This window comes from Camelus dromedarius, chromosome 9 (assembly GCF_036321535.1).
Source record: "Camelus dromedarius isolate mCamDro1 chromosome 9, mCamDro1.pat, whole genome shotgun sequence".
Taxonomy (NCBI): Eukaryota; Metazoa; Chordata; class Mammalia; order Artiodactyla; family Camelidae; genus Camelus; species Camelus dromedarius.
In genome coordinates, this window is record NC_087444.1 from 17,621,498 (window position 1) to 17,646,381 (window position 24,884).

General features: G+C 45.8%; 1 protein-coding gene across 2 annotated transcripts; it reads right to left on the minus strand.

Moving 5' to 3' along the window:
* Positions 1-7,532: 7,532 nt before the first annotated feature.
* On the minus strand, positions 7,533-20,468 carry LOC135322013 (neuroblastoma breakpoint family member 6-like protein). 2 transcript variants are annotated; one of them, XM_064488843.1, is made up of 12 exons: positions 20,235-20,468; positions 18,121-18,250; positions 17,244-17,458; positions 16,129-16,180; positions 15,050-15,261; positions 13,998-14,049; positions 12,983-13,197; positions 11,932-11,983; positions 10,915-11,129; positions 10,156-10,202; positions 8,431-8,482; positions 7,533-7,658 (listed from the first exon to the last, which is right to left on the minus strand). In XM_064488843.1, exons 1-11 carry the CDS (start codon positions 20,410-20,412, stop codon positions 8,456-8,458), a joined length of 1,395 nt encoding a protein of 464 aa, XP_064344913.1. In that variant the 5' UTR covers positions 20,413-20,468; the 3' UTR covers positions 7,533-7,658; positions 8,431-8,455. The 2 variants fall into 2 exon arrangements, with proteins under 2 accessions (XP_064344913.1, XP_064344914.1); XM_064488844.1 differs by lacking the exons at positions 12,983-13,197; positions 13,998-14,049 and having other exon boundaries at positions 20,235-20,467.
* Positions 20,469-24,884: the final 4,416 nt, after the last annotated feature.

Genomic DNA, 24,884 nt, shown 5'->3' on the forward strand with positions numbered 1-24,884 from the left:
TAATGCCGGCTCCACTGAGGCCCTGGAAGCCCCATGGACATTAACCCAGAGCTGACCACCAGAGGTGAGAAACCTGACCCCAGGCCAGTGCAGCATTCCCACCTAGGCCTGAGGTTCTTATTTAGTTTTTGTAATCAGGGTTCTCATTCCTCAGTTACATCACTTTTTATTCACGTGGAGACGTCGAGGAGTCAATGTTGTCCTAGGTGTGTTCTGCAGAAGCCAACCCATGTGCATGTGAATCGTTAAGACAATGATTCTGGAAGAGGCAGTGGAGTGGAGGGAGGGAGGGCCGGGAAAGAAAGGCAATGAAACCAAGACAGTGTGTGATTTCAGGCAAAGAACCCCGTGTTCAGGGGCCTAAATGATGCTCTTCTGATGAGGAGGACCTCGGGGCCGGGCTTCCCTGTAGCTAGGAGTAGAGGTGAGAAGGAATACCAGGGCAGCAGTGGCAGGAACACAGCAGAGTTCACAGTAGAAACAGCAAATGGGGAAGGAAGGGCCTGGCAGGGTGGCAACTCCCACGGAAAACAGAGGAAAGAGCAGACAGAGGGAGGATCAACTGTTAAGTGAACGAACAACAAAGAGGACAAACTAGTGGAGTTTGAGGTATAATCTTAGATGAGGAGCAACAGGGAAGACGTGCATGGAAGGCCTAGATGTGATTACCTCTGTCCCCTACGCTTGAAGGCCAGGGAACCTGCATGCTATTCTCCACTTGCTGCGCAGCAGTTTTCTTCGCAGAATCTTCTGCTTCAGGACACTGGAGGCATTACTGTTGCTAGAGACTTGACGTTCATGCTGGCTGGCAGCTGAGCCCTCGCCCTCCACCTTGGGAGGGATCTTCATTCCGATGGAAGCATCCAAACCCAGCTCTGAAGATAAAACCACAGAAAACAGGATGCATTGTTATTCAGGATATTACAATGACTTCCTCCTCCAGCCAAGAGGAACATCAAGTAAGGAACGTGTCCAGGAACAAGAGAGGCCATCTGAACGTCCCTGCCAGGTGAAGCCAGTGGAGACACCTTGGTATTTTTCTCTTTTGTTGACCGTCCCCAAACTGTGCAGTGCTGGTAAGACTGCCAGGAGGCAAACATGTTCTCACTGCCAAAAAACTGTTTTTTAAGAAAAATAGAATTGACGAAAACGGAAAGTTCCTAGGTAGAAAAGACAAGGCAAGGCAATCAGGGCAGTCAGAGGTTGTACTATTGGGACAGAAGTGACTGCAGAAAGCAAGCAAAGTCAATGTTGAAAGTAAACTTCAGGAAAGAAAGAACTGGGGAAGTCTGAAACTGGAAATGTTTACAGATGTGTATCAGTATATGCTTCCCATATATTTGTACATACACTATATATAATGTTTATCATACTCAAGCTAAATAAGACCTGGAAGCTGTGATAAAAATACAACACTCACGTGTGTGTGTGTACAGGGGAAGCAATGGATGATGGCGTTGAGATATTGAATGGATCATTCTAACAGCCTCCGATGAGTTGAAATTGAAAAAGGAAAAATAGACATCAGAGGAATAAGCGAGGGAATCTCTGGTGGTAACATGAACGATTAGATCCGGGGGATTATGAGAATAAAGGGCATTAAAAGTAGCGTTTGCAGCAAAATCTGTCGTGATGCCTGGATTCAAACTCAGGCCTCTGGGGTAAGTGTGCAGGAGAGAGAGTGACTGAGCCAGTGGGGCTGAGTCCTGGCCGAGAATGTGGGAAGCCAAGGTCAAGAAAAAGAGACTAGAGGGAAGGCAAGACAATGAAATCCCACAAGGGCTAATGGCACTTGTCAGGGCCACGCATCCCTAACACCCGCTGAGCACTTCCCATGAGCTCTCTGCACGGTGGCCAGTGGTGCCCCTTCTTCTCTCACCTCCACTCTCCCTATTTCTCAGATGAGGCCACCGCCTGACAGATGAGCACCAGGCGGCCCCAGTCTCCGGGTGGAGATACTAAGAGGAGTAGAGGGTAAGGATGAATACGTCCCAGATGAAATGCATGTGAGGGTATGAAAGCTCATTGAAGAAAATCAGAGAAGAGTCGGATCATGATAAGAAAACCGAGGACATGGCCATGGAGATGAGTGGAGAGGACAAATTAAATGGAGCATCATAGAAGAAACTGAGTGGCTCACCTTATCTATGAAGGTGGTTCTTTATTTTAAATAAAGGGCTAAAAACAGAAGAATTACCTCCGTGTGAAAAGTCAACAGACGATTGAAGTGTGTGGGCAGTTTTCACATTGCTACTAAACATTACTAATGCACTGTTACTGAGAGCACGTGACAGGGGAAAACTGGCTTGAGGATGGGCGATGAGAAGAGAACTCTGGCAAACGTGCCATTCTGAGAAAGCAAGGGGAGACGGAGTCTAGAGAAAGTGGAGACCATCAAAAGTCCTGCACTTCAGCTGAGACAATGCACGTGCAATCATTGTGTAAGTGTTACATCACCAGCAGGATACACGGGTAGACATCACACAGTCACAGGTGTGCTGACGCAGGTTTTACCGAATCACGGACCCTGGGAGCTATGTTTCTTAACACTCCCAACGACCACGGAAGGTAGATTTAACTTCCCGGTGGTCAGATAAGGGAAATGACAAGGGAATACCTCACAAGATAAATAACTTGGTCCCGTTAAAGAACCAGGAATTTGCAAACCCAGGACCTGGGGCAGAGCTGGCCCTAAATCTGCGGCTCCTGCTCACTTCCCTCTGTTAGAGCGTTGGGGATTTTCCGTGGACCTGAAAGGAGCATGGCAGAGGCCTCACTGTCTCCTCCACCCCCAGCTCTGGCACGAGCAGCTCATGGACTAGAGCTCCCTACACCCCTTTTCTTACTTACCTTGCAGGGGCAGCCCTTGGTCAGTGTTGGCTGTGAAGCCCCACACGGTGGAGGGAAGGCCGAGCCTGGCGTTGCCGTCACCACAGTCAAACTGCTGGTCCCGCTGCAGCTGCAGGTGATGGGTCACCTGGGTGCTTGTCTGCAGTTGTGCTTGTGAAGCTTCCATCTCTGACCCTTGGAAACTCAAAGGCCCTTGGCGACGGTCCTCCCAGGAGTCACCTGAAAGCAGAGGACAGTTCAGCAGGACCAATCCAACTTTCCGTTTGTCAGCCCCTCACACAACACCCATTTCTGCTGTTCCTGCCTATCAGGGAAACCACCTAATCAGCCAGACAACAGAGGCAGACATCATGGACATGACGAAGATGTCATTTTGAAGGCTGTGCCTGCGGACGCCAGATGGCAGGTTCCTGGTGAACGTCGCTGAGATAAAAAATCACCCACTTGGGTCCAGAGGGTACTAGAAGGCAGGTGAGGTCACGACCATTACTCAGTTATTAGCGACCCTTCCTTGTACCCTAGAGACAAGATTCTGGCCAGGCCTCAGGGAAGGGAGGACGAGGAATTGTTGATGTCTAATTAGAATAAAGAAATAACAAGAGAAGTGGGGCCCAAAGGCTGCAAATTCCACTAGAAATGGGACTTGGGGCCTATAGCACATGGACCAAGTAATGAGAACTCTTCCCACTTCTGGAGCCTTTTCAACTCCATTCCCCGTGTGTTTTGATGACCCGTCCACCCAGCACACAGGCATACGTCCCATGGCTACATGTGTCCTGGGTGGGCTGGTGGGTACTGGCACCTGTAAGTAGTGTAGCTGAGGTCTGAGGGCCTTACTGGAAGCTCAGTGTCCAGAAGTGCTACAGAATCAGGACGTCTGGTTCTTCAGGGAGATGACACAGTGCACATTCCTTGTATTACACCCCCCTCCAGGGGCACCAGGCACTGCTCCTAATCACACATGTTTACAATTCTACTGTGAAGTGAGTTCATATTCTCAGAGAGTGGGCTAACCAAAGAGCTCAAGTAGCTCATCCAGTCCAGGGCAGGCTCAGGTGGGGTCACGGCCTACGGGGCCTGCTGCACATTGCTGTGCGGCTGCCCCCTCACTACCCCTGAAGACCCTCCTGCTCAACAAGCTTTGTTGAACTGTTTCTTAAACGTGTCTCTCCTGTGTCTGTTACCACGTTGTCTTCCACAGAGAGCACTCTGTCTGAATCTCATCAGTGATTCATCCGACCTCCTTCTAACGGCTTCCTCTGATCCTGTCTCTCCACACTATCAGCGGTCTCACCAGTCTTACTCAGCTTGGGGAAACTTGTCCTCCTCAACCTCCCTACATGAACTCAAATCCTCACCTTGCCTTGACACTCCTGCTCCCTCTGGCCCCTCTTTCTTCAGCACATCACTTCCCACAACCCCCTTGAACAAATCCTCCCTGGACACAGGCTGCCCCTCCTGACCCCAGCCCTGCACCTGCGCCTTGTAGAGCTTGTCGGGCTTTTTCCCTAAGCACTGCTCTCTGCCTTGTGTGCCCTTCCCATTTTCTCCAGGCAGAGTTTCTTCATCATTAATCACTGCATTAGGATTCTTAATAAGATTTATTGATAATTCACATGGTCTGAAGGGTAACACCTCTTAAATTAAAAACTTTAGTATGTGAAACAATGATCAAAACCAGTAAACCCACCCTCAAATGCTATTTTGAATCACACAGTAAAATTATTTTAAAATATCACAGGTTAATTTCATCATGTAGTTTTATCTCTCTTTTCCCAACTAATGGCTTTTATTAAACTATGCTCAATATTCTCTGCATTTGCATGGGAAAAGGCAAAATAGTTTATCAAACTTCACAAGGAATGCCCAATAGCATTACTTAGGAAAGTAGGGAAAAGCCTCCAATGAAATCTGAAGTTGTCCTTAAAGATCAAGTGCTTGTGCTGTGCCTACAGCACTTCTCCCCGGTCAGGGCGGATGGGGCGAAAGAGCAGGTCTCCTGCGGCCCCACTGCCGGAGTCACAGCCGTCCACACTGTTCACAGGCCATGATCAGAGCCCACAAATAGGATGGACCCGAGCATCATTGATGTGTCCCATTCATTCACCTCAGCCCATCCGTGTGGGGGATGTTGGCCTCTCCTGCCCATGCTGAATGATGGCCTGGCAGGGCCGGGCCACATCCCACACATCTCACTTCCCCTCTCTAGCCTGACTTAATACCAACAGCCTGCACTGGTGCGGGCGGTCCAGGTGACGTAGGGCGTCCTGGGACGAGGAGAAAGGAAAGTTGTCTTACCCACATGATGCCTTTTGCAAAGTAAATCCCACAGCCTGATTCAAAAGAACACAAGTCTCAGGGCCTGTTTACAGAAATCACTCTCGTAGTGTATACAGGTCATTGGCTACAAAGTCTGTGAGGATAACTGGGGACCCACTAGGAGCCGTGTGCTCTATTCGAGGGAGTACTCACCATGTACAGCAAGCGCTGAGAAGACTCCCTGTTGGTCCCAAGGGAATGAGGCACCTCTGTCAGGCCTACAGGAGTCTGACAGGTCATGGCCAACAGAACTGGTCAAATAACATTCATCCAGTGAGTCCTGTGGGCCTTCATTCTCTTCTACCACCGGCTGCTCACTACTGAGCCTTCTGGGGTCAGGTGCGCTGAGGATTAAACAAAACGGATGAGAGAACACAGGGTCCTAGCTGGGTTTGATGGGAGTGTTAAGGGACTGGTCGCAGAAAACAAATGGAAATTCTCCACAAAGCGAGATATAACAATCCTCCTCCATCTGGGGCCAGAGTGTGCTTACAATGGGAATAGGAGACAGACAGAGCAGGAGGTGGTCCCAGCACTGACCAGAAAAAGAGCTCAGGATGAAGGAGACTGAACTACCTCAGTACACGGTAGTCAGAAGACACACACTCAGAAACTACAAGGGAGGCTTCAACTCTTGCATGAGTTTTGTTGAAATTTACATGCAACAGCTGAGGGAACAAGACTCTGGCAGCATAATCCTGTGTCTCCAATGCCTTTTCTCTACCACTGAGATGTGATATGAATTTTGGTTTTCTAAGTACTTTTCTTGTTATGAAATACTTGTCAGTGGTAAGAACAAAGAGTGAAAGGCAGAAATGAATCTTATGCTGCTTTTAATAAAAACAGAGAAGGAGAGTCCGAGAAATCCTGGACTGATTAGCACCCCTGCATCAACTGAATGCACTTACTCCATTTGAGAGAGATTATCAAAGGGGCTTATAAACGTACAGTTAACATAGACAGCATTGTTAAAGGGACACATTGTGGTTGTCTGAATGGAAGAATTAGGCATATTCAGCAGTTTCTCATTTCCCTGGATCTGACCTCACCATACATCAACATTAAATTAAGAGCCATGATTCTTCATTATGCTGTAGAGCAGAAATTGACAGAACATTGTAAACTGACTATACTTTGAAATAAATAAATAAAGAGATGATAGATAGATAGACAGACAGATAGACAGATAGATAGACAGACAGACAGATAGCAGAAAGAAAACAAAAGACCCCTGAGGCTTCAGAATTACCTGGAACATATTTGGTCTTGTTCCTCTTCTTCCTCAAGAACAGTATGATTTTCTATGGATTAATTCAGACAGGGCAAGAAACATTAAGCACATCCCCCTACATATGTCAATAGTTAGGTATCCAATACTATCATGGGAAAAAAATATCACCAGTGGCACAGGAGGATAACGTAAGAATATTCCAGGAGGCCTCAGGCTGCGCCTTCTGGACCTGCCTGGGTTCGCTTTCTTGACCCCTGGGCAGTATCTCCTCACCACAATCACCTTTTCCAGGTCTGAGTCAGAAGTGAAATGTATCTTTTCCCCACATAGTCTGTGGAATAGCCCATCTGCATTCTAAAAAGAATACTGTAATATTCAGCCTTCCCTCACCGTATGCTGGCTGCTTTAGCAGAATTTGTACACTGAAAACAACATAATGGTTGGAATCTACAAACCCTAGCATGAAAATGAGCTTTGTGCTAAACAGAAACATCAGCCCTTCATGGAGTGGGGAAACGCTGGGGTCAGCCGCACTTCATGGAAAGATACATGCAAGGTGATAGTAGGGATGTTTGTGTCCTGGTGTTCAGGTGGCTCCTCCACTTAGAGGAGACGGACACTGGGGATGACAGCAGTGACCCCAGGGAAACAACAAATCCAGAGGTGTAGTTAACACTGTCAACATCTTTTGAAGGAAAGAAATTCCAGGGATATTTTAGGGGTATGAACATGAGAACCTTATAAGTAAAAACGACATTTGATGGGAATCATAAAAAAAAGACACCTCTGTACAACTGCACAGAGGTGAGTGACATTGTCACACTTGTCTTCGGTTCAGTGACCTATCTTGGGACCCAACACATAGGCTTCACCTGGGATGAGGAAGAGAGCACCGTTCCCTAACCCGCATGATGTCTGTGCTTAAAACTCAATTCTAGGACCTAAACCTTCTCGATATAAATATACAGAGTCTGCCCACATGGCTGTCATGTCTCAGCACCGCCAGAGGTGTGAAGCGCAAAAGACACCAGCTCTACCTGGCAGTGCAGTTGGAGGTTTATCACATCGATAAGAGTACTCACGGGTGACATCCCGAGCATAAGAGAGTTCCAATCCCTCAAATGAGTAGATGGCGGTGCTCCTATAAGGCCAGAAGGAGTCTGACAGGTCAGGAAGAGCTGAGTAAGTCAAATAGGACTCCTCCACTGAGTGCCGTGGGATGTCATCCTCTACCATCTGCGGCAGCTCCGTGCTGAGCCTGGCGGGTAGAGAGACCGAAGATTAGCCTAATAGCAATCAGAAATCTAGAGTCCTATCTGCTTTAGATGAACCGTTTAAGGGAGTGGAGAAGGAAGCCAAAGGGGTGATCTTTTAAGCAGAAAAAACTGACTGTTTTGGTGAGACAGAGTGTGTGTCTTTGAGGAGCAGGAGACAGAAAGGAGAGGGGGTGCTTAGTGCTCTGGCCAAATAACAGCTGATGAAGAAAGAGACTGATTATCTCTAAACTGCAGAGTCATGACCCATAACATAGACTCATGTAAGAGTGGTTTTCACCCTTTCATTTAAGTTCCACTGACTGCTACGTGGAGATTAAGTGTATACTATTGGGGGCACCCTAGTGCCCCAGAAATCTCATGCCGCTAAGGCCTCTTTCTCTCTTTATTGTGGCATGATATAATTATATCACTGTTTGTGTCCACTTCTTGCTATGAAACACATGCCAACAAGCTAACACAAAACAGGCTGAAACCAGATTTGCATCTCACTCTGTAAATGACACCAGAGAGAGCAAATGAGTGCACAAAAATCACTGTATCGTAGATCACTTGTTCAACTGAATTGGGTATACACTTGAGAAGTTAATGAGAAATAGGAAACAATATATGTATCCAAATGAAAGCAGAAAACATTACAAAAAAGATAATTCCTGGTTATCAAAGTGGATCATACGCTTGTATTCCTGCTGTTTCCTGGATTGGGGGACTGCAGAAGTCACATTTCATCAACAGCGCACAAATATTCAAAATTACCTGCAGATAGTTGGCTCTACTCCTTTCACCCCATCTTGATCATTTTGGTTTTCTGTAAATGAATTAACAGGACAGTTACACTGGGCAAAACTCATTTACGTATGATCAAAACCATGCCAAAATTAGCACTTTGGCAATGTGTGCAATGTGGTAACAGGGTACTGTGGGAGAAATCTTCCAGGAGGCCCTAGATAGAACCTCATAAGAAGGCACTGGATTTGCTTCTTGAGCCCCTAGATATGTCTCCTTAATATGACAGGATGTCCTCACACTATGTCCTGAGTCTCCGCAAACAGTAACCTCATCCTTTTACCCACAGATCCTGAGGGACTGCCGAGCTACCTCCTAGAAGGCTGCTGTAATATTCAGGATTTTTCAATCTGAAATGCTGTCTCTTATTGGGGTAGATGCATTCTCCATTGACATTAGACTGATGAGCAGAATCTAAACATAGTCTAAACACTCTTCCGTGCCACCAAGAAAGAGTGGGCATTTATAAGGCTGGGTGTTCCAGGACCCTGCCTTGCTTCAGAGAACACACCAAAGATGGCAGTGGTGCTTCTGTTCTGGTTTCAGAAGCCTCTGCATAAGATAAGACAAATGGAAGGGACAGAATTGGGTTGACAGAAACAACCAAAGGAGTAATATCTCCAAAGACATAAAGTAAACTTCCAACAGCCTCAGACAAGTATAGAATCTCAGGGACATTGCTTAGGAATGAAAATTAGAGCATTAAATGCAAGATAAGAGATTCATTCAAAATTAGGAGACCGGAAAGTTACTTCCTATGACACAATTGGAGAGCTATATGGGAGTCTGGCAGGACCGTGATGGATCCAGTGATTTGCCAGTGCGACAAACATGACTAGGAGTTGAGCAAGTTCATGAACTCAGGGAATGTGTCACTTTAAAGGAAATTGTATGGAACAGAATAGAGAGCCCAGAAGTAAACCCGTAGAATTACAGTCACTTCATCTTCAACAAAGAAGGCAAGAACACACAATGGAGAAAAGACAGTCTCTTCAGCAAGTGGTGTTGGGGAACCTGGACAGCCACACAGACATCAATGAAGTGAGGACACTCCATCACACTATAAACAAAAATAAACTCACAATGGCTTAATCACTTAGATATATGACAAGACACGATAAACCTCCGAGAAGAAAACATAGGTGAAACATTTTTGACATAAATCTTAGCAATGTTCTCCTGGGGCAGTCTACTCAGGCAATAGAAATAAAAGCAAAAATTAACAAATGGGATGTAATTAAACTTATAAGCTTTTACACAGCAAAGGGAACCAGAAGCGGAAAAAAACAACAACCTACAGAATGGGAGAAAGTATTTGCAAATGATGCAGCTGACAAAGGTTTCATTTCCACACTATAGAAACAGCACATATAGCTTGATAACAGAAACAACAAAAAACCAAACATGGGCACACGAACTAAAAAGGAACTCTTCACGGAAGGCATACAAATGGCCAATAGGTACATGAAAAAATGCTGAATACTGCTAATTACCAGAGAAATGCAAATCAAAAGTACAGTGAGGTATCACCTCACATCAGTCAGAACGGGCTTTATTAAAAGTTCATAAACCCTAAATGCTGGAAAGGGTGTGGAGAAAAGGGAACCCTCCTACACTCTTGCTGGGCATGTAGTTTGGTGCAGACATTACAGACAACAGTATGGATATTCCTCAAAAAACGAAAAAGAGACTTACCATATGATCCAGGAATCTCACTCCTGGGCATACATCCAGAGGGAAGTCTAATTTGAAAAGACACACGCACCCCGATGTTAATAGCAGCACTGTATACAATAGCCAAGACATGGAAACAACCTTAATGTCCATCCACAGATGACTGGATAAAGAAACTGGTGTATTTATACAATGGAATACTACTCAGCCATAGAAAAGAATAAAATAGTGCCATTTGCAGCAACAAGGATGAATCTGGACATGGTCATTCTAAGTGAAGTAAGCCAGAAAGAGAGAGAAAAGGAACACATGATATCACGCATGTGTGGAATCTAAAAAAGAAAGAAGACACTAAGGAAGTTATCTACAAAACAGAGAGAAACTCACAGACATAGGAAAGAAATTATGGTTATTGGAGAGAAAGGGGTTGGGAAGGGATAAATTGGGAATTTGAGATGTGCAAATATTAACTATTATGTATATAAAAGAAAAACAACAAATTTCTTCTATATAGGACTGGGAACTACATTCAGTATCTTGTAGTAACCGACAATGGAAAAGGAATAAACGTATATAGATGTATGACTGAAATATTATGCTGTAACCCAAAAATTGACACATTGTAAACTGACTATGCTGCAAATAAATAAGTAAATAAGTAATTAAATAAAGGCAATTTTTGGGCCTGATTCAAAACGATATGTACGCATATAGTCTACACATGACAACGAATTCTCCGAGACAAGACAGATTGTGCGGAGCAAAGATCATGCAGACTACCTGGGAAGTCAGTTCCAATTGCATCTGCTTTAACATGCGAGGAACCACAGGCTACCTCCAGAGCACATAGCACTTTCTGTTCAGGAAATGCAAATTTTCCATCAATGCACTTCTCATAGCAGTCAGAACCTTCCTGGTGAATGGAAGGCGCCAAAACACATTCATCCCGGGACTCCTGGAGCACGTCGTCATTCTGAACCTCCAGTAGATCCATGCTGTGCCAGGTGGGAAAGGGATGACAGAAAATTAAACTCAGACGATTAGACACAGAGTCAGTATATTGATGTAAAGCGGAGATACGGTTCACAAAAAGCCAGGGGGCAGTCCCCTTAAAGAGGGAAATAACTATTCTCCTATGGGTCATGCAGAGTGTGGCCACCATGGGGTGGGAGAGGCAGAGAGCAGCAGGTGCTCCGAGCACTGACCATGCAACCAGCAGTTCAAGGGGCACTTGCACTCTCCCTGTGTGCTCCAGGCATGACACCCAGCAAACACAGACGACTAAAATCTTGGCTCCCACTTTATGCATACTTTGCGTTAAACAATACAGGCAGTGCCCAAGCAAATACAGCTTTTGGAGGAATTACAGACATGTAACTTCTAACTTCAAGGAGTATTATCTCAATATTTTGATATAATTTTGATTTTGATGTTTTTTGTTTGTTTGTTTTCTTCACTTGCCGTCAAATACTCATCACCATACTGACAGCAAACAGGCAAAAGCAGATGTGCATCTCACCCTGCTTTTATGCACGGAGGGCAGAACAGCTGACTACAGGGACCCCCAAGTCTGGCTAGTGCTCCTTGGTCAACTCACTGTCCATCACTCAACTTGAGAGATTGTGAAATTCAGACACACACAACTGACACAATGGAAAGAAACAACATTTCTCAGGTGCCTAGTTGGCTGTTGAGTGAATGGATGAAAGACTCATGTTCAGCACGTTCTCTTTTCCCACATCTGAGGTCTTCTGGTGTCACCATGGACATTAACAGCCCGGAAATCTTCAGAATTACCTGGGGGACACTGCCTCTTGTCCAGCTGCTTCGTCACACTCATTCTGATTTTCTGGTAAGAAATTCAGAGACAGCAGGTCAGAATAAACAAGTCATACCTCACACACACCAACTCGCTGAACACAGGTACCACGAGGACATTAATATTCTCAGGGCAACAACAGAATATTTTACGAATGGTATTTCAGGACACTGAAGTCTTCTGAGAATTAGACAGGACTGCTTCCAAGTGCTTGGGGGAAATTCTCTGGCTGATCTGGTTAAGCTTTCTCCCAATACCCCATCGGCTGAGTCTGTAGATTTCATACTTTATTTTCCCTCAAAGTCCTAGGAATCAGCTGAGTTTCTGTCTACAATTCTTTCTACAATAATGGTTCATCCCATCAGATAATGTGCTTGCTGATATTACGGAGACATTTCTATCTGAGGGAGGATGAATTCTACCGACCTTCAAATTAAAGAGAAAATTTGGGGCTACACAGAAACAATGGGCAATCAAGGCTGGAGGAACTGCCAGAGCCCAGCCATACTTCATGGGAACATCGAAGCAAGGTAAAGGGACACTTGGTTCTTTCCTGGTTTTCAGATTCCAACTTAGCTAAGAGAAGCCAACATGAAGAAGATGAAGACTCGGGCTGAGATCACTGACACCAGAGACACCACTACACCTAACATATAGGCAAGGCTACCAGTGTGTTTGGACAGGCCAAGGAAGGCCAGGGACATTGTCCAAAAAGAACAATTCAATCGTTGTAGCTTGCAAGAAACATTTGACCCAAACGTCTGACAGACACTTCCTGTGGATGATCAGCGAAGGTGGGTGACAGGTACTCACAGCTGATTTGGGTCCCATGGCCTAAGTTGGGGTCCAGTGAGTCAGATACAAGGACTGAGCCTAGAAAAGGACCAAGGCTCCCTGGCCAGAATGATGACTGTCTTTCATATCCATCCTTTTCTCTGGGTTAAACCAATATATGTCACTAGGGTCGACATTCAGGGGAGACTTTCTTCATTGTACACAGTGTGTGGGGAAGAAAAATAGAAAGGCTACCTGGGAGGTCAGCTGGAATTTCATCTTCTACAACATGGGAGCAAGCACCAGCTACATCTGGAGCATGGCCGACTTTCTCTTCATCAAATGCCAAGTGGCCTTCACTGTCTAGCCGGTTGCAGTCAGGTCCTTCTTGGAGAACTGAAGCATTCAAAACACATTCGTCCTGGGACTCCTGGAGCAGTTCCTCCTTCTCAAATGCCTCGAGCTCCATGCTGTGCCAGGTGGGAAATTGATGACAGAAAATTTAACTAAGAGGATCAGACACCAACCTGTCCTAGCTGGTTCTGATAGGGGGGCCATAGGGAATGGACACAGAAATCCAGGGGCAGTCCCCATAAAGAGGGAAATATCTATCCTCCTATGTGTCAAGCAGAGTGTGGCCACAACAGGGTGGAACAGGGAGAGAGCGGCAGGTGCTCCGAGCACTGGCCATGCAAGCAGCTGTTCAAGAAGCAATTGGACTCTCTCTGTGTGCTCCAGGTATGATGCCCAGCAATCACACTCGACTAAAATCTTGGCTCCCACTATTTGCATACATTGCATTGAACTATACAGGCAGTGTCTAAGCAAAAAGAGCTTTTGGAGAAATTACAGACACATAACTTCTAACTTCAAGGAGTATTATCTCAATATTTTGATACAATTTTGATTTTTTTCCTGCTTTCTTCACTTGCAGTCAAATATTCATAACCATACTGACACCAAACAGGCACAAAGCAGATGTGCATCTCACCCTGCTTTTATACACAGAGGGGACAGCAGCTGACTAGAGGGACCCCCAAGTTTGGCTAGTTCACCTCGGTCAAATCACTGTCCATGACTCAACTTGAGACATTCAGAAATTCAGACACACACAACTGACACAATGGAAAGAAACAACATTTTTCAAGTGCCTAGTTGGCTGTTGAGTGAATGGATGCAAGAGTCATATTCAGCACGTTGTCTTTTCCCTGGATCTGAGTTCTTCTGGGGTCACCACTGACATTAACAGCCCAGAAATCTTCAGAATTACCTGGCGGACACTGGATCTTCTCCAGTTGCTTCGTCACACTCATTCTGATTTTCTGGTAAGAAATTTGAGACAGCAGGTCACAATAAACAATTCACCCTCCCACAGGCCAACTCAGTGAACACAGGTAACATAGAAATGTTAATCTTCTCAGGGCAACAATAGAATATGCTATGAAAGGTATTTCAGGAAGCTGAAGTCTTAGGAGAATTAGGCAGGACTGCTTCCGAATGCTTGGGGCAAATTCTCTGGCTGATCTGGTTGAGCTCTCTCCTAATATCCCATCTGCTGAGTCTTTTGACTTAATAGTATATTTTCCCAAAAGGTCCTAAAAATCAGCTGAGGTGCTTCTAGAATTCTCTCTACAATATTGGTTTGTCCCATCAGATAATGTGGTTGCTGATGCTACGGAGGAATTTCTGCTTGAGACTAGATGAATCCTCCTGACATTCATATCAAGGGGACAATTTGGGGCTACACAGAAACAATGGGCATTCAAGGCTGGAGGGACTGCCAGAGCTCACCCTTACTTCATGGGAACATCCAAGCGAGGTAAAGGGACACTTGGTTCTTTCCTGGTTTTCAGATGGCTACTTAGCTAAGATAAGCCAACTTCACAAAGATGAAGTCTCGGGCTGAGTTCAGTGAAACCAGAGACACCACCTCACCTAACACAGAGGCAAGGCTACCAGTCTGTTTGGACAGACAAAGAAAGGCCAGGGACATTGTTCAAAAAGAAGAATCAGACCACTGTAGCTTGGAAGACAAATTTGACACAAACTATCTCTGACAGACACTTCCTGTGGATGTCCACCCAAGGTGGGTGACAGGTTCTCAACCCTGATTTCGGTCACGTGGCCTGACTTTGCGTCCAGGGTGACAGATACATGAAGTGGGCCTAGAAAGGGATCAAGGCTCCCTGGTACATACGATATCTGTGTTTCACGATCCATCCTTTTCTCTGGGTTAAACCAGGATGTGTCACTAAGGTCGACCTTCGGTGAAGACCTTCTTCAGTCTAGACAGTGTGTGGGGAACAAAACTAGAAAGGATACCTGGGAGGTCAGCTGGAATTGGATCTTCTGCAACATGGGAGCAAGCACCAGCTACATCCGGAGCACGGCTGACTTTCTCTTCATCAAATGGCAAGTTGCCTTCACTGTCTAGCCGGTTGCAGTCAGATCCTTCTTGGAGAACTGAGGGATTCAAAACACATTCATCCTGGGACTCTTGGAGCAACTCCTCCTCCAACTCCTCTTGCTCAATGCTGTTCCAGGTGGGAAAGGAATGACAGAAAATTCAACCATGAGCATCCGTCACCTTGTTGTCATTACTGATTTTGCTGCAGGGCATAGGAACTATTCATGAAATGCAAACTTATCATTCCTCATAAAGAGGGAAGTAACTATCCTTCTGTATGTGAAGCAGAGTCTGGCTGTCACGGGGTGCGAGAGGGAGAGAGCAGTAGTTGTTCGGTGCGCTGCCCACATGACATGTGATGAGAAATGACACCCAAACATCCCAGTGTGGTCCTTTCGTGATCATGAAGCACAAGTGAACTGCCACAGCATGTGCTACTGCCATGTGCCTCTGTCATATGCACTTTAAGTTAATGTAGCCAAGTGAGTATGAGCGTTAAGGTATTGTAGAGCCTCAGAGATATTCTGCCTTCAATTTACGAATAAAATTCCTCTAAAGCCTTTCTCATACTAGTGTCACGTGGCAACTACAGGTTTTTCTAGACACTTCTACTGGTGTTTAATTCTTTGAGTTACTTCTTTACTGATTCCGTTGCTATCTTCCTTCCTAACAAGCACCTAAGAACTGTGTACAAACAGTTCTTTATCTCATCTTGGTGTTCATTTAGGAGAGTATGCATATTCTCTGTGTGTGCAGGGAACCCTAAAGGTGGTACATTACCTTGGGCCATACCTACAAGTGCCACAGAGACAACAGACAGCCAAGTTAAAGGGCCACTTCCCTGTTGGTTGGGTTGAAGTCAATCGATGCAATCTGCAGGTTTTCTTTTCTCACATCTGGTACATGAGACTCTCTCGCCCTCATGGGTTCATCTTTCTTCTACCCTCTCCATACTTTACCTACCCATTACCGGCTCCTAAGACTTCATGATTACCTGGGGGTGAGTGTTTCTTCTTCTAGTTCATCTTCCTCATCTTCATGAATTTCTGCAAACAAATTCAGAAATATCCAGTCAGCTTTTCCCCACTTCACCAACCACAATCCTAATGGTTGTATGGCCACGGGGACATAAATCACTATGTATGTGTCAGTGCGGTGCTAAAGTTCTAGTGCACTGTCTTTAAATGATTGGCCTGGTCCACATGTCTGATCCATCATTCAGTGTGACCCCAAACTGCTGGATGGCCATCATGACCCCTCTGCCTGACAAGGGGCAAACATTCAAATGGTCTTCTGTTCCCTATATCACTGTACAAGTGTCCACCTGCCATCTCAACGTCTACAACTCTTTCATCCATCCGGCCACTAATTTCTCCCTAGACACAGGCTCTGCACCCCTTACGGCTCTCCCATACATCCCCTGCTTTGTCTAAGAAGAGAGAAACAACCGTGTCCCACATGCCTCCATCTGACCACATCATGGGACATTCCTAAGGCCTCTGAGTGTTACCAAGGGAAATTCTCTCCATGGAAAAGGTACAGTGAAACAAAGTTCCCAACACGAGTTCGACAACATTAAGTGCCCAATCCAACCCTACAAAGTGCAGGGCTTCCCTTTTTCTGAGCTGATTCATGAACATTCCCAGATTAGTCACTGCAGTACCATCAACAGATTATTTGACCCATTTTACAGAAGAGGAAACAGACAGTGAAATAGGAAAAGCCAATCACTCGCTCACAGTCAGGAAAGACAACACTCAGGCTGGGGTCAGGCCACTTTGATGCAAAGCCCAGGGCTCTTTCTGCTCCCACAAGCTATGCCCAGTCACATCTTCCTTTCTGTGCTTTAACCCTGGGGGATGCTGTCTCGCCCCGAAGGCTACCATCCATCAGAGGGGAAGCAGACAGTTGAAACACTGTGACCTCCAGCCTGCGCATTTCTCCTCTGTCCTCCCACTCAGCCAGTCCTGGTCCTGTCAGAGTCCCCAAAATGAAACATGGACACAAGACACTTGTTAAAATCATTCCTAGTGGAGGTGAGGAGTCTCTTATGGGCCAGGAAACTTTGCATGAGAGGCTCAGGGCTATCAGAGCCTGGGGCCACTTTACCTGGGCTGAGCTTGCGGGCAAGGCGCTCTGCCAGCCTGCATCCCTCGGTCAGCTGCTCTCGGAAGCCCTGGCCCGGGTTGTTGTCAAGGTCATTGTGGGTGAGGACGTCCCTGAGTTGTTGAATGAGCAGGATAGAGTCTTCTCTCCCGTCCCATAATTTCTGTCGTAACTGGGTCAGCTCTCGTGCCTGAGAGCAAATTAGGGTATCGTATTCCCTAACATGAGAGAGAAGAAATGATGTTAAAATGCATAGTTCGACGATAGACGATTAGAGGTTTCCAAGGCAATTCTGTGAGAACATCCCCGAGGCGCGAGCCCTCAGAGCAGAATTCTGGCACATATGGGGGACCTTCCTGTGGCAAAGAGGAGAAAAATGGTATAACTGAGGCATCCTCCGTATCAGAGATGCTCCTCTAGGATTCCGTCACATCCCATTCATCTTCTTCTGGAAACTAAATCTAATGTCTTCCTAAGCCTGCTTCATCAAGATGTCCGTTGAGTGTCTCACTGAGCCATGCCCACTTCCATATAAAGATCCACATGGGGCATACTGGGCAGTGAATGTCACAAAGTCATACATGGGGTGGACAGGCCCAGCTGGTGAGAAGTGGAAAGAACAGGAGAATAAGAGAGTCAAGGGAGGATGACAAGGTGTAGTCATCCAGGAAGGGACTGTGATTCAGAGGTAAATGAGGTACTGGTTGCACAACATGGTGAAGGTTCCAAAGGCCACTGAGTTGTTCACTGGATTTGAATCTGCTGAGTTTCACGTAATGTGATGAACATTTCTGCACTCTCCTGGCCCAAAGTTGCTCGTGGCCCCACTTCAGAGAGGCCTACACCTTCCACCAGCCTCCCTGCACAGAGCCCTCCTTACCTGAACCTCTCGTCAGCTAGCACTGGCTTCTCTGCCAGCTTCTCTGCCAGCTGCTCTGCCAACTTCACCACCCGGAACTGCAGCTTCTCCCCCAGCACGGATTCAATGATGTCCTTGTACTCTTCACACTCTGAGGAAACAGAGATGCTGCCTCAGGGGAAAGCTGCACCCCCTGCTGTGGTCACTGCCTTCAAGGGAGGAGCTAGGGTCCATCCCAAGGGCAGAGGTAACTGCGGTAGCAGGCTGTAGGCAGGGATTTCCACATCTGATTCCTCAGCCTCCCCACTGCGTGGCATTCAGTTACTCCCCATTTTAGAGCTGGGGAAAGAGAAGCTGCAAGGCACAGAAGGGAACTAGACAGACTAACTGCCATTAGGAAAGGTCAGAAGTCACAGTCCCTGAGACTGACCGTGAATCATGGGCCAGTCTAACAAGACTTGCAACCTCGGAGGTGAAACACTGAGCAGGGGCATGAGGCGGTGGCTTCTTGTGTGGTTGGGGTGGACCCTAGGACTAAGGGACTGATGGTTCCCTTGTGCAGGGATTTCAGTACTGAGGAAGTACCTCAGAGGTTAAAAAAAAAAATTCATCTGGATACACTTGTGTGAAATATGTTGCTTTAAACTGTGAGGACCTGAAAGACATGAGCCGAAATACTAGGATGATTTGTGTTAGTAGAAGCAGTAGTACTAGGACCTGCGTTTACAATGTACCAGGCAGTGTTGTAAGAGTTCTAGAACAATTTACTGACTATTTATTCCATCTCAAACATGCAGCAGCACTGGGTGGACAGAGAGGAAAACCGAGGCACAGAAAGACATGCAGCGTGGATGTGCGCCGAGGGAGCCTGGCCCAGAGTCTGTGTTCTTCATCTCTGCACTGTGTGACCTTGACACCAAGGTCCTGGGGGATACCCTTTTCCTTCTTCACCTTCACAACATGGTTCTTAAATTATGATAGGATGATAAGGAAAGATGTAAAGAAAACATAGTTTATCCTTTCCCCAAAGTGCACCTCTTCACTTTCTTAAATAGCAGGCTTCACATTTAGTTTCTCTGTTTCAGTCATTTTTCATTAAGTACACCCTAACCATTGGTTTACTGAAAATCAATTGTAAGCAAATGACCCAAACCCAGAGTTGTCCAGATTCCTCCAATCATCTTGTTGTGTGTTTCCCCCGAGTCCTCAGGATTCCTTTTGTCACTACACACCCCTCCTACTGAACACGCAACTGTGCTTCCAAATACCAGGATGACTGTGGGAGCGAAGGGCCTGCCCCACATACCGGCGTGGGTTTTCCTAGCAATGGTGTTCTCTCCCACTTACCCTCATTCTCATTTTCGCCACATGTCTCATGATCCAACTCTCAGGGTCACCTGGATTTCCTGCTGACACACATCACTGAAGTTTCACCAGCACAGGAAGAGACAGATTGGGTGATGCAGATTATCTAATTTCCCCAGAGGACAACCGGAGTCTCCCCACAGGGTGTCGCATGACTTCCTGGGACTCAGGAAGGAGACCCTGCACCCAGGAAACACAGCTTTCCGCTCACCAGGGAGCCCCTGTCTTGATGGCATCACTCATGGAGACCATGGTTTCCATGAGGAGCTGACTCATCTTTAGTTCTTTCAAAGCAGGTACTATCACCTGCTTCCCCCAGAGTGTGCTGTCACCACGTGACCCCAGTGTAACTGGCACAGTAGTTTGCCACTGCGACCTCAGGGAAGCTTGTACTGAAGGAAGTCATTAGTCCCAGACGTTTAGCCAACAGTGATGCAGGACCAAATACAATTCAGAAAAGATTCCAATTGACAGGGTTTAGCTTGTTCTAGAGAGATATCAATAGGCATCAATAAGTGGAATGTTAGCTCTAGTCTCACACTACAGCTCACCACACGCCTGGACAATTTGCTCAATGCTTTATGCCTCAGTTTGCCCATCCTCAGTGACTTGAGTGTCAAATAGCTACTTCTGCCTTTCCTGCCTTGTTTGTGGTCAGCATGACACTTATACTGACAAAGGGGTGCAAGATAAAGTCTGGAGAGTTTCAGTTTCTGAGAGGAAAGGAAGTGATCAATCACCAGGTGGTGACCACGACCCTTAGGACTTACTGTATTTCTGCAGCTGGTTGGCCAGGCAGTAGGTAGTAGCTTGGCATACAAGGAATTTCTGGGTGAGATCTCGGAAGTCCTGCTTCTGTTTGGTCAGCTCTAAGTGCAGCTCCTGGTTGATCTCCAGCACTGTAAGTTCTGCCCTCGGACCACACGAAGCGCCAAGAGATCCTGCCATGATGACGTGTGGCAGAACAGGTAGAGCGGGGGACTGGGGAGAAGAAACCCAGCATATGATGGATTAATAACAAGTGAAATCACATAAGTTTAATCAGGATTGAGGCATGAGGAAAAGCAGGAGTACTCAACTTACTGTTGGGAACAACTTGATCACCAGCTCACAACACTTGAGGATGTGGAACCACAAAAACAACGTTCGAGAGCACAGAGCTCAGGGCCACAGGCACTGCCTGCTGCGCAGACTCTAACAGGAGTGATGGAGCGGGGCCCGGAGTGCCAGGTAACCGTCTGCAGTTGCAATAACAGAACTGGACGGTGGGGGGTGGCCATGGAATCCTGGGGGCCCCTGTGTTCTAGTTGCCTAGGCCACACTGCTTGGGGTCTCGTGAAGGTTGCCACAATGGGGACACCCCCTCTCCAGCCACTCTTAATGGCTTTCTATACTTGTGCTGATAGCACCAACCTCTCTCTTCCCAAAAGTTATCCAAGCATTGCTGTCATTTTCCTTCTCCTGTGTCTATAAAAATACCAAGAGACAAATTGTTTTCTCAAAAGTCTTATTTTCTTAAGGGCTGTCATGAAGTCACACCACCTTCTCTTTAAGTGGTAACAGGCCTTATGGCTTTTTCGCAAGTGAAAGATGTCAGACTTGTAGAATGTCATGGCGTCGTTCTCTGGGTCTTTGCCAGTTTTGTGTAACTCATAAAAACTGTAGGACAAAGAGCAGAATATAATGTTAAGTGAACGAATAATTAATTTATAAAAGTCTTCTCAGTCCTGACTCAAAATTCTGTTCACTGCATCCCTGTGTTAGTTCAGATCCTTATCTCACTGGGGCAGCTTGCTGGCTCCATAAATTTCTGTCACGTTTGACATGCCAGTGTTATAAACTCCTCCTCCAGATGTGGATTACTCTAGTTTTGTTTTTCTTAATGTCTCTAAACAGTGTATTTTATAATTGTCACGTATGAATTGCATTCTAGTCCCACGTAATCGTTTTCCAAGCTGTCAAATTGATGAAAACAAATTCTGCACATGTCGTTGTATAGAGACCATGTCTTTGGGAAAGACTTGTCAGCATGATGCTGTTGTTCTATATTCATCCAGTTCACCCACATACTGAACAGACAGGGATGCAGAGCCGTGTTCATGGAACTCTGCTTGATAGCTCTCTTTGAGTTTTCCACACGCCATTGCCCTGGGCTCCACTCCACAAATAAAACATGGTAAGTTCAAGGTCATGGATCAGGGAGGGTTGATGATCCTTAGTGTTCGTGTGTCCTTGTGCTCAGGGACATAGAAGATTAGCTTGAGAGGAGAGGGGCAGGCAGGCGGGGGAAAGTGAGGTTCTAAAGGAAGTCCTCACTTGCTCAGCATCTGTCCCTTTCTGGGTCTGGTGACACTGAGACTTAGGAGACACTCTGCAGCATCGCTCTCTTCACTTTAGCTGCTGGACTAACCTGAATTGAGAGTGCAGTGGGTGTTCCCAAGTACCCCTGAGCATTTGTGTCAAGGTTAAAGATGGAGGACTACCTCAGCCACTTAGGAAAGCTTGTCTTCTCCCTGCCCCATGCCATCCTCCCGCCACAATGCTTAATGCCGTTGGTGTGTGAGATCCAGCAGAGGCTTTACAGAAATCTATTTTGTGGTGTCTGTGGGGCCGGAAATTCTCTGTGGGAAAAAAAATGTGTCAAATTCATTCACTTTACCCTGATGAACCCAAAGGCTCACAAAAGGTACCCGGCTTCCTTGAAGTCACAAGTAGCTCCACTCCTGGTACGATGTGCTCTTCTCTCAGGCCCTGACTTTTCTCAACATAGTCACTGTTGGCTAGAGTCAAACTAGGCTGGTCACTCTATAAAGCGATTGGCAGCACATGGACTAAATATTCAACAGCCATTTTAATCAAATATATTGCCAAAGTATCTTCCAAAATCGCATACTGTCCTTTTATACATACCCATTTGCAACTGCAAAAGCCCAAAGTCATATTTTCCTGATAAGCTGTGGTCATTGTCATCACCTTCATTCACTTTAACCTGTAAACTGAAGGTCTCTGTATTATTACAGTACGTTAGAGGCACAGATGGGCCTACAGCTTGTTTAAGTGCATGAAGAGACTCCTGTGTCTCTGTGGACCAATGGAGTTGAGCAGCACTCTTTCTCCTACATAAGTCATCTCAGATTGTTTTAAGAGAATCCTGATTTTTCTATCCATGGTAACATTTCTCTAAAGAACATATGCTTTCTGGATTGAGTCTTAGTGAGAAAATGCTTCCCATTGCAGTAAGAACTATAAAATAAATCATCAGTCTGAATCCGGGCTTTCCTTCCTGAGCAAACTCTCCTGGGACTTTGAAGGTTTTCAATGAGCTGGTACTTACTTAACAAATGATATAGATAATGATTTTTTCATAGCACTTCAAATATTGCACTAGGACGCTATGCATGTCAGTGAAGTAATGAATTCGTTTTCAATCACCTCTGTGTAGGAAGAATTTGGACAACTATTTTTGACTGGACAGAATGTACTTGTGAGTTTCCTCACACAGTACTATCAGCCCTCAGTGTGAAGTGGGTTGTGATGGAGGTGGGTCTCGAGAGTTGAAAAGTAATGTGCTCTCTCCTTCCATCACTGAGTCATGAACGCTCAGTGGAACACGTGGAGGTTGTGGCCATTGTCACCCTTGTGAAACCACCAGCCCAGCCAATCCCAGCTATGTCCCAGTGACCCATCTCATGGGAACATCCCCCTTTTCAGGCTACAAAACCATGGGAAGGATGCGAGTTACAAGGTGACTCTCTCCTTCCCTGAGTGATCTTTGAGCTCATTCACCTGTTACTGCAATGGTTGCTGGTTCAAGTGCAACAGGGTTGTTTGTTTGTTTGTTTGGACAGATCCCAGGTCTATTAAAGCTCAGTTTGTACTGCATATTCTTCCTTAGTAACCTTCTCTCTGACCCTTATCCTCAATCTCTCTATTCAATAAGACATGGGAAAATCCTGTCTGAACTCCTGAGGTTCACATTAGTTATGAAAAGACTTCTTAGAAAGAAAATTTTTCTCTCTCTTTTCTTTTAAGGATAAAAACAAGTTCTGGATTTTGTAGTCTTGCTATCTCACGGATAATACCACGTTTCTTTCTGAAGCGGAGTTTTTGCAGCTGCTCGTTCTTGGAAAGCTGGTGTCGATTCACTTAAGCCAAACACCAGGAACACCCTTCTGATTAAACAACTTGGGTTTTAGTACTTTGCAGCTGGAAAGACACATTATGGTCTGAGCCAAAGGGTGTCAGAAAGAGTCTCCTATCAGATTTGGGCTTTGCTTGGATGATATGAAGGAGGATGGGAGGAAGCAGGGTTTGTTCCATACTCAATACTGTGAGTCAGCATGGGCAGGTCTGTGACTGAAGTAAAAAAGTAAAAAATATTCCCTTAAAAAAAAGAGGAAGTTTGGGGTTTTGTAGGTTGCACAGTGACATTGGTTTGTCTGTGCCTGGACAAAATTAGGAGGTAGCCTTATTTTGCTTGATTATTAAGGTCTCAGAGTAATCTTGTCTGAGTTTAATATTCTTTACCTGAGATTGTTTATTTCTAACATGAGAACAAATCAGTTTGGCTGGTAGCGTCAGCTCAATTCAGGCATCAATTCATGTACCTAATTATTTATGAGCATTTATGGGGTCCCTGTGGGTAAAGCATGGTGTTAATTCTACTGGGAGATTCAGACTGAGGGGACACATTCCTTTCTGAACGGAGCTTAAACGTGACTCTTCCCAGGACAGTGGGTTATCAGTAGGTGAGAACATCAAACTCCGAATGGCTCCACGTGGTGAGAGGGAGATGATGAGAAGGAACAATGACTCTCAGCTCATTGTCCTCGGCACAGTAAAATCCATGGGGCTTCTTTTCGGTTTCCTCTCTCTACTTTGCTGGAAACTCTCTCCAGGTGGGAAACCGGAGCGATTGTGGGGCCCACTTGTTTGTCTTTCGTTTCTCAGGGATCACTCACTAACCTTTATTGCCTGAAGCTCAGTCTCTTGAAAATATTTGTTTCCTGTATCCCATCCAGTTTGTTGTTATCATTTTCTTTGTTTGTTTCTCTCAGGAGAGTAAATCCAGCTTCCGTTACTCTGTATTCACGTGGCACCCTTTTAACAAATCCAAGCTGGAAAATGTCTCTCAAGATTCTGAAGTGACTTTTACACAATAAAGAGCACAGCCATGACCAGGGTGAAACTGTGAACCTAGGAAACCTCTTAAAGCTTGCATTTTAAAAGCACCCTACCAGATCCAAGGACAGAAGTGTCTGAGTCTGTATTAGAGGATGCAGAAGTCCCATAGGCCCCTGCCCAAGGACTGAGGGGATGTTCCTTTGAGGTCTGTGCTAAAAACCAGTTCTCCGTGAGTGGACATGCCCCTTGAGAAGCATGTCAGCCTTGGTTACTTTAATTCCCCAAAAGGTCCCTCA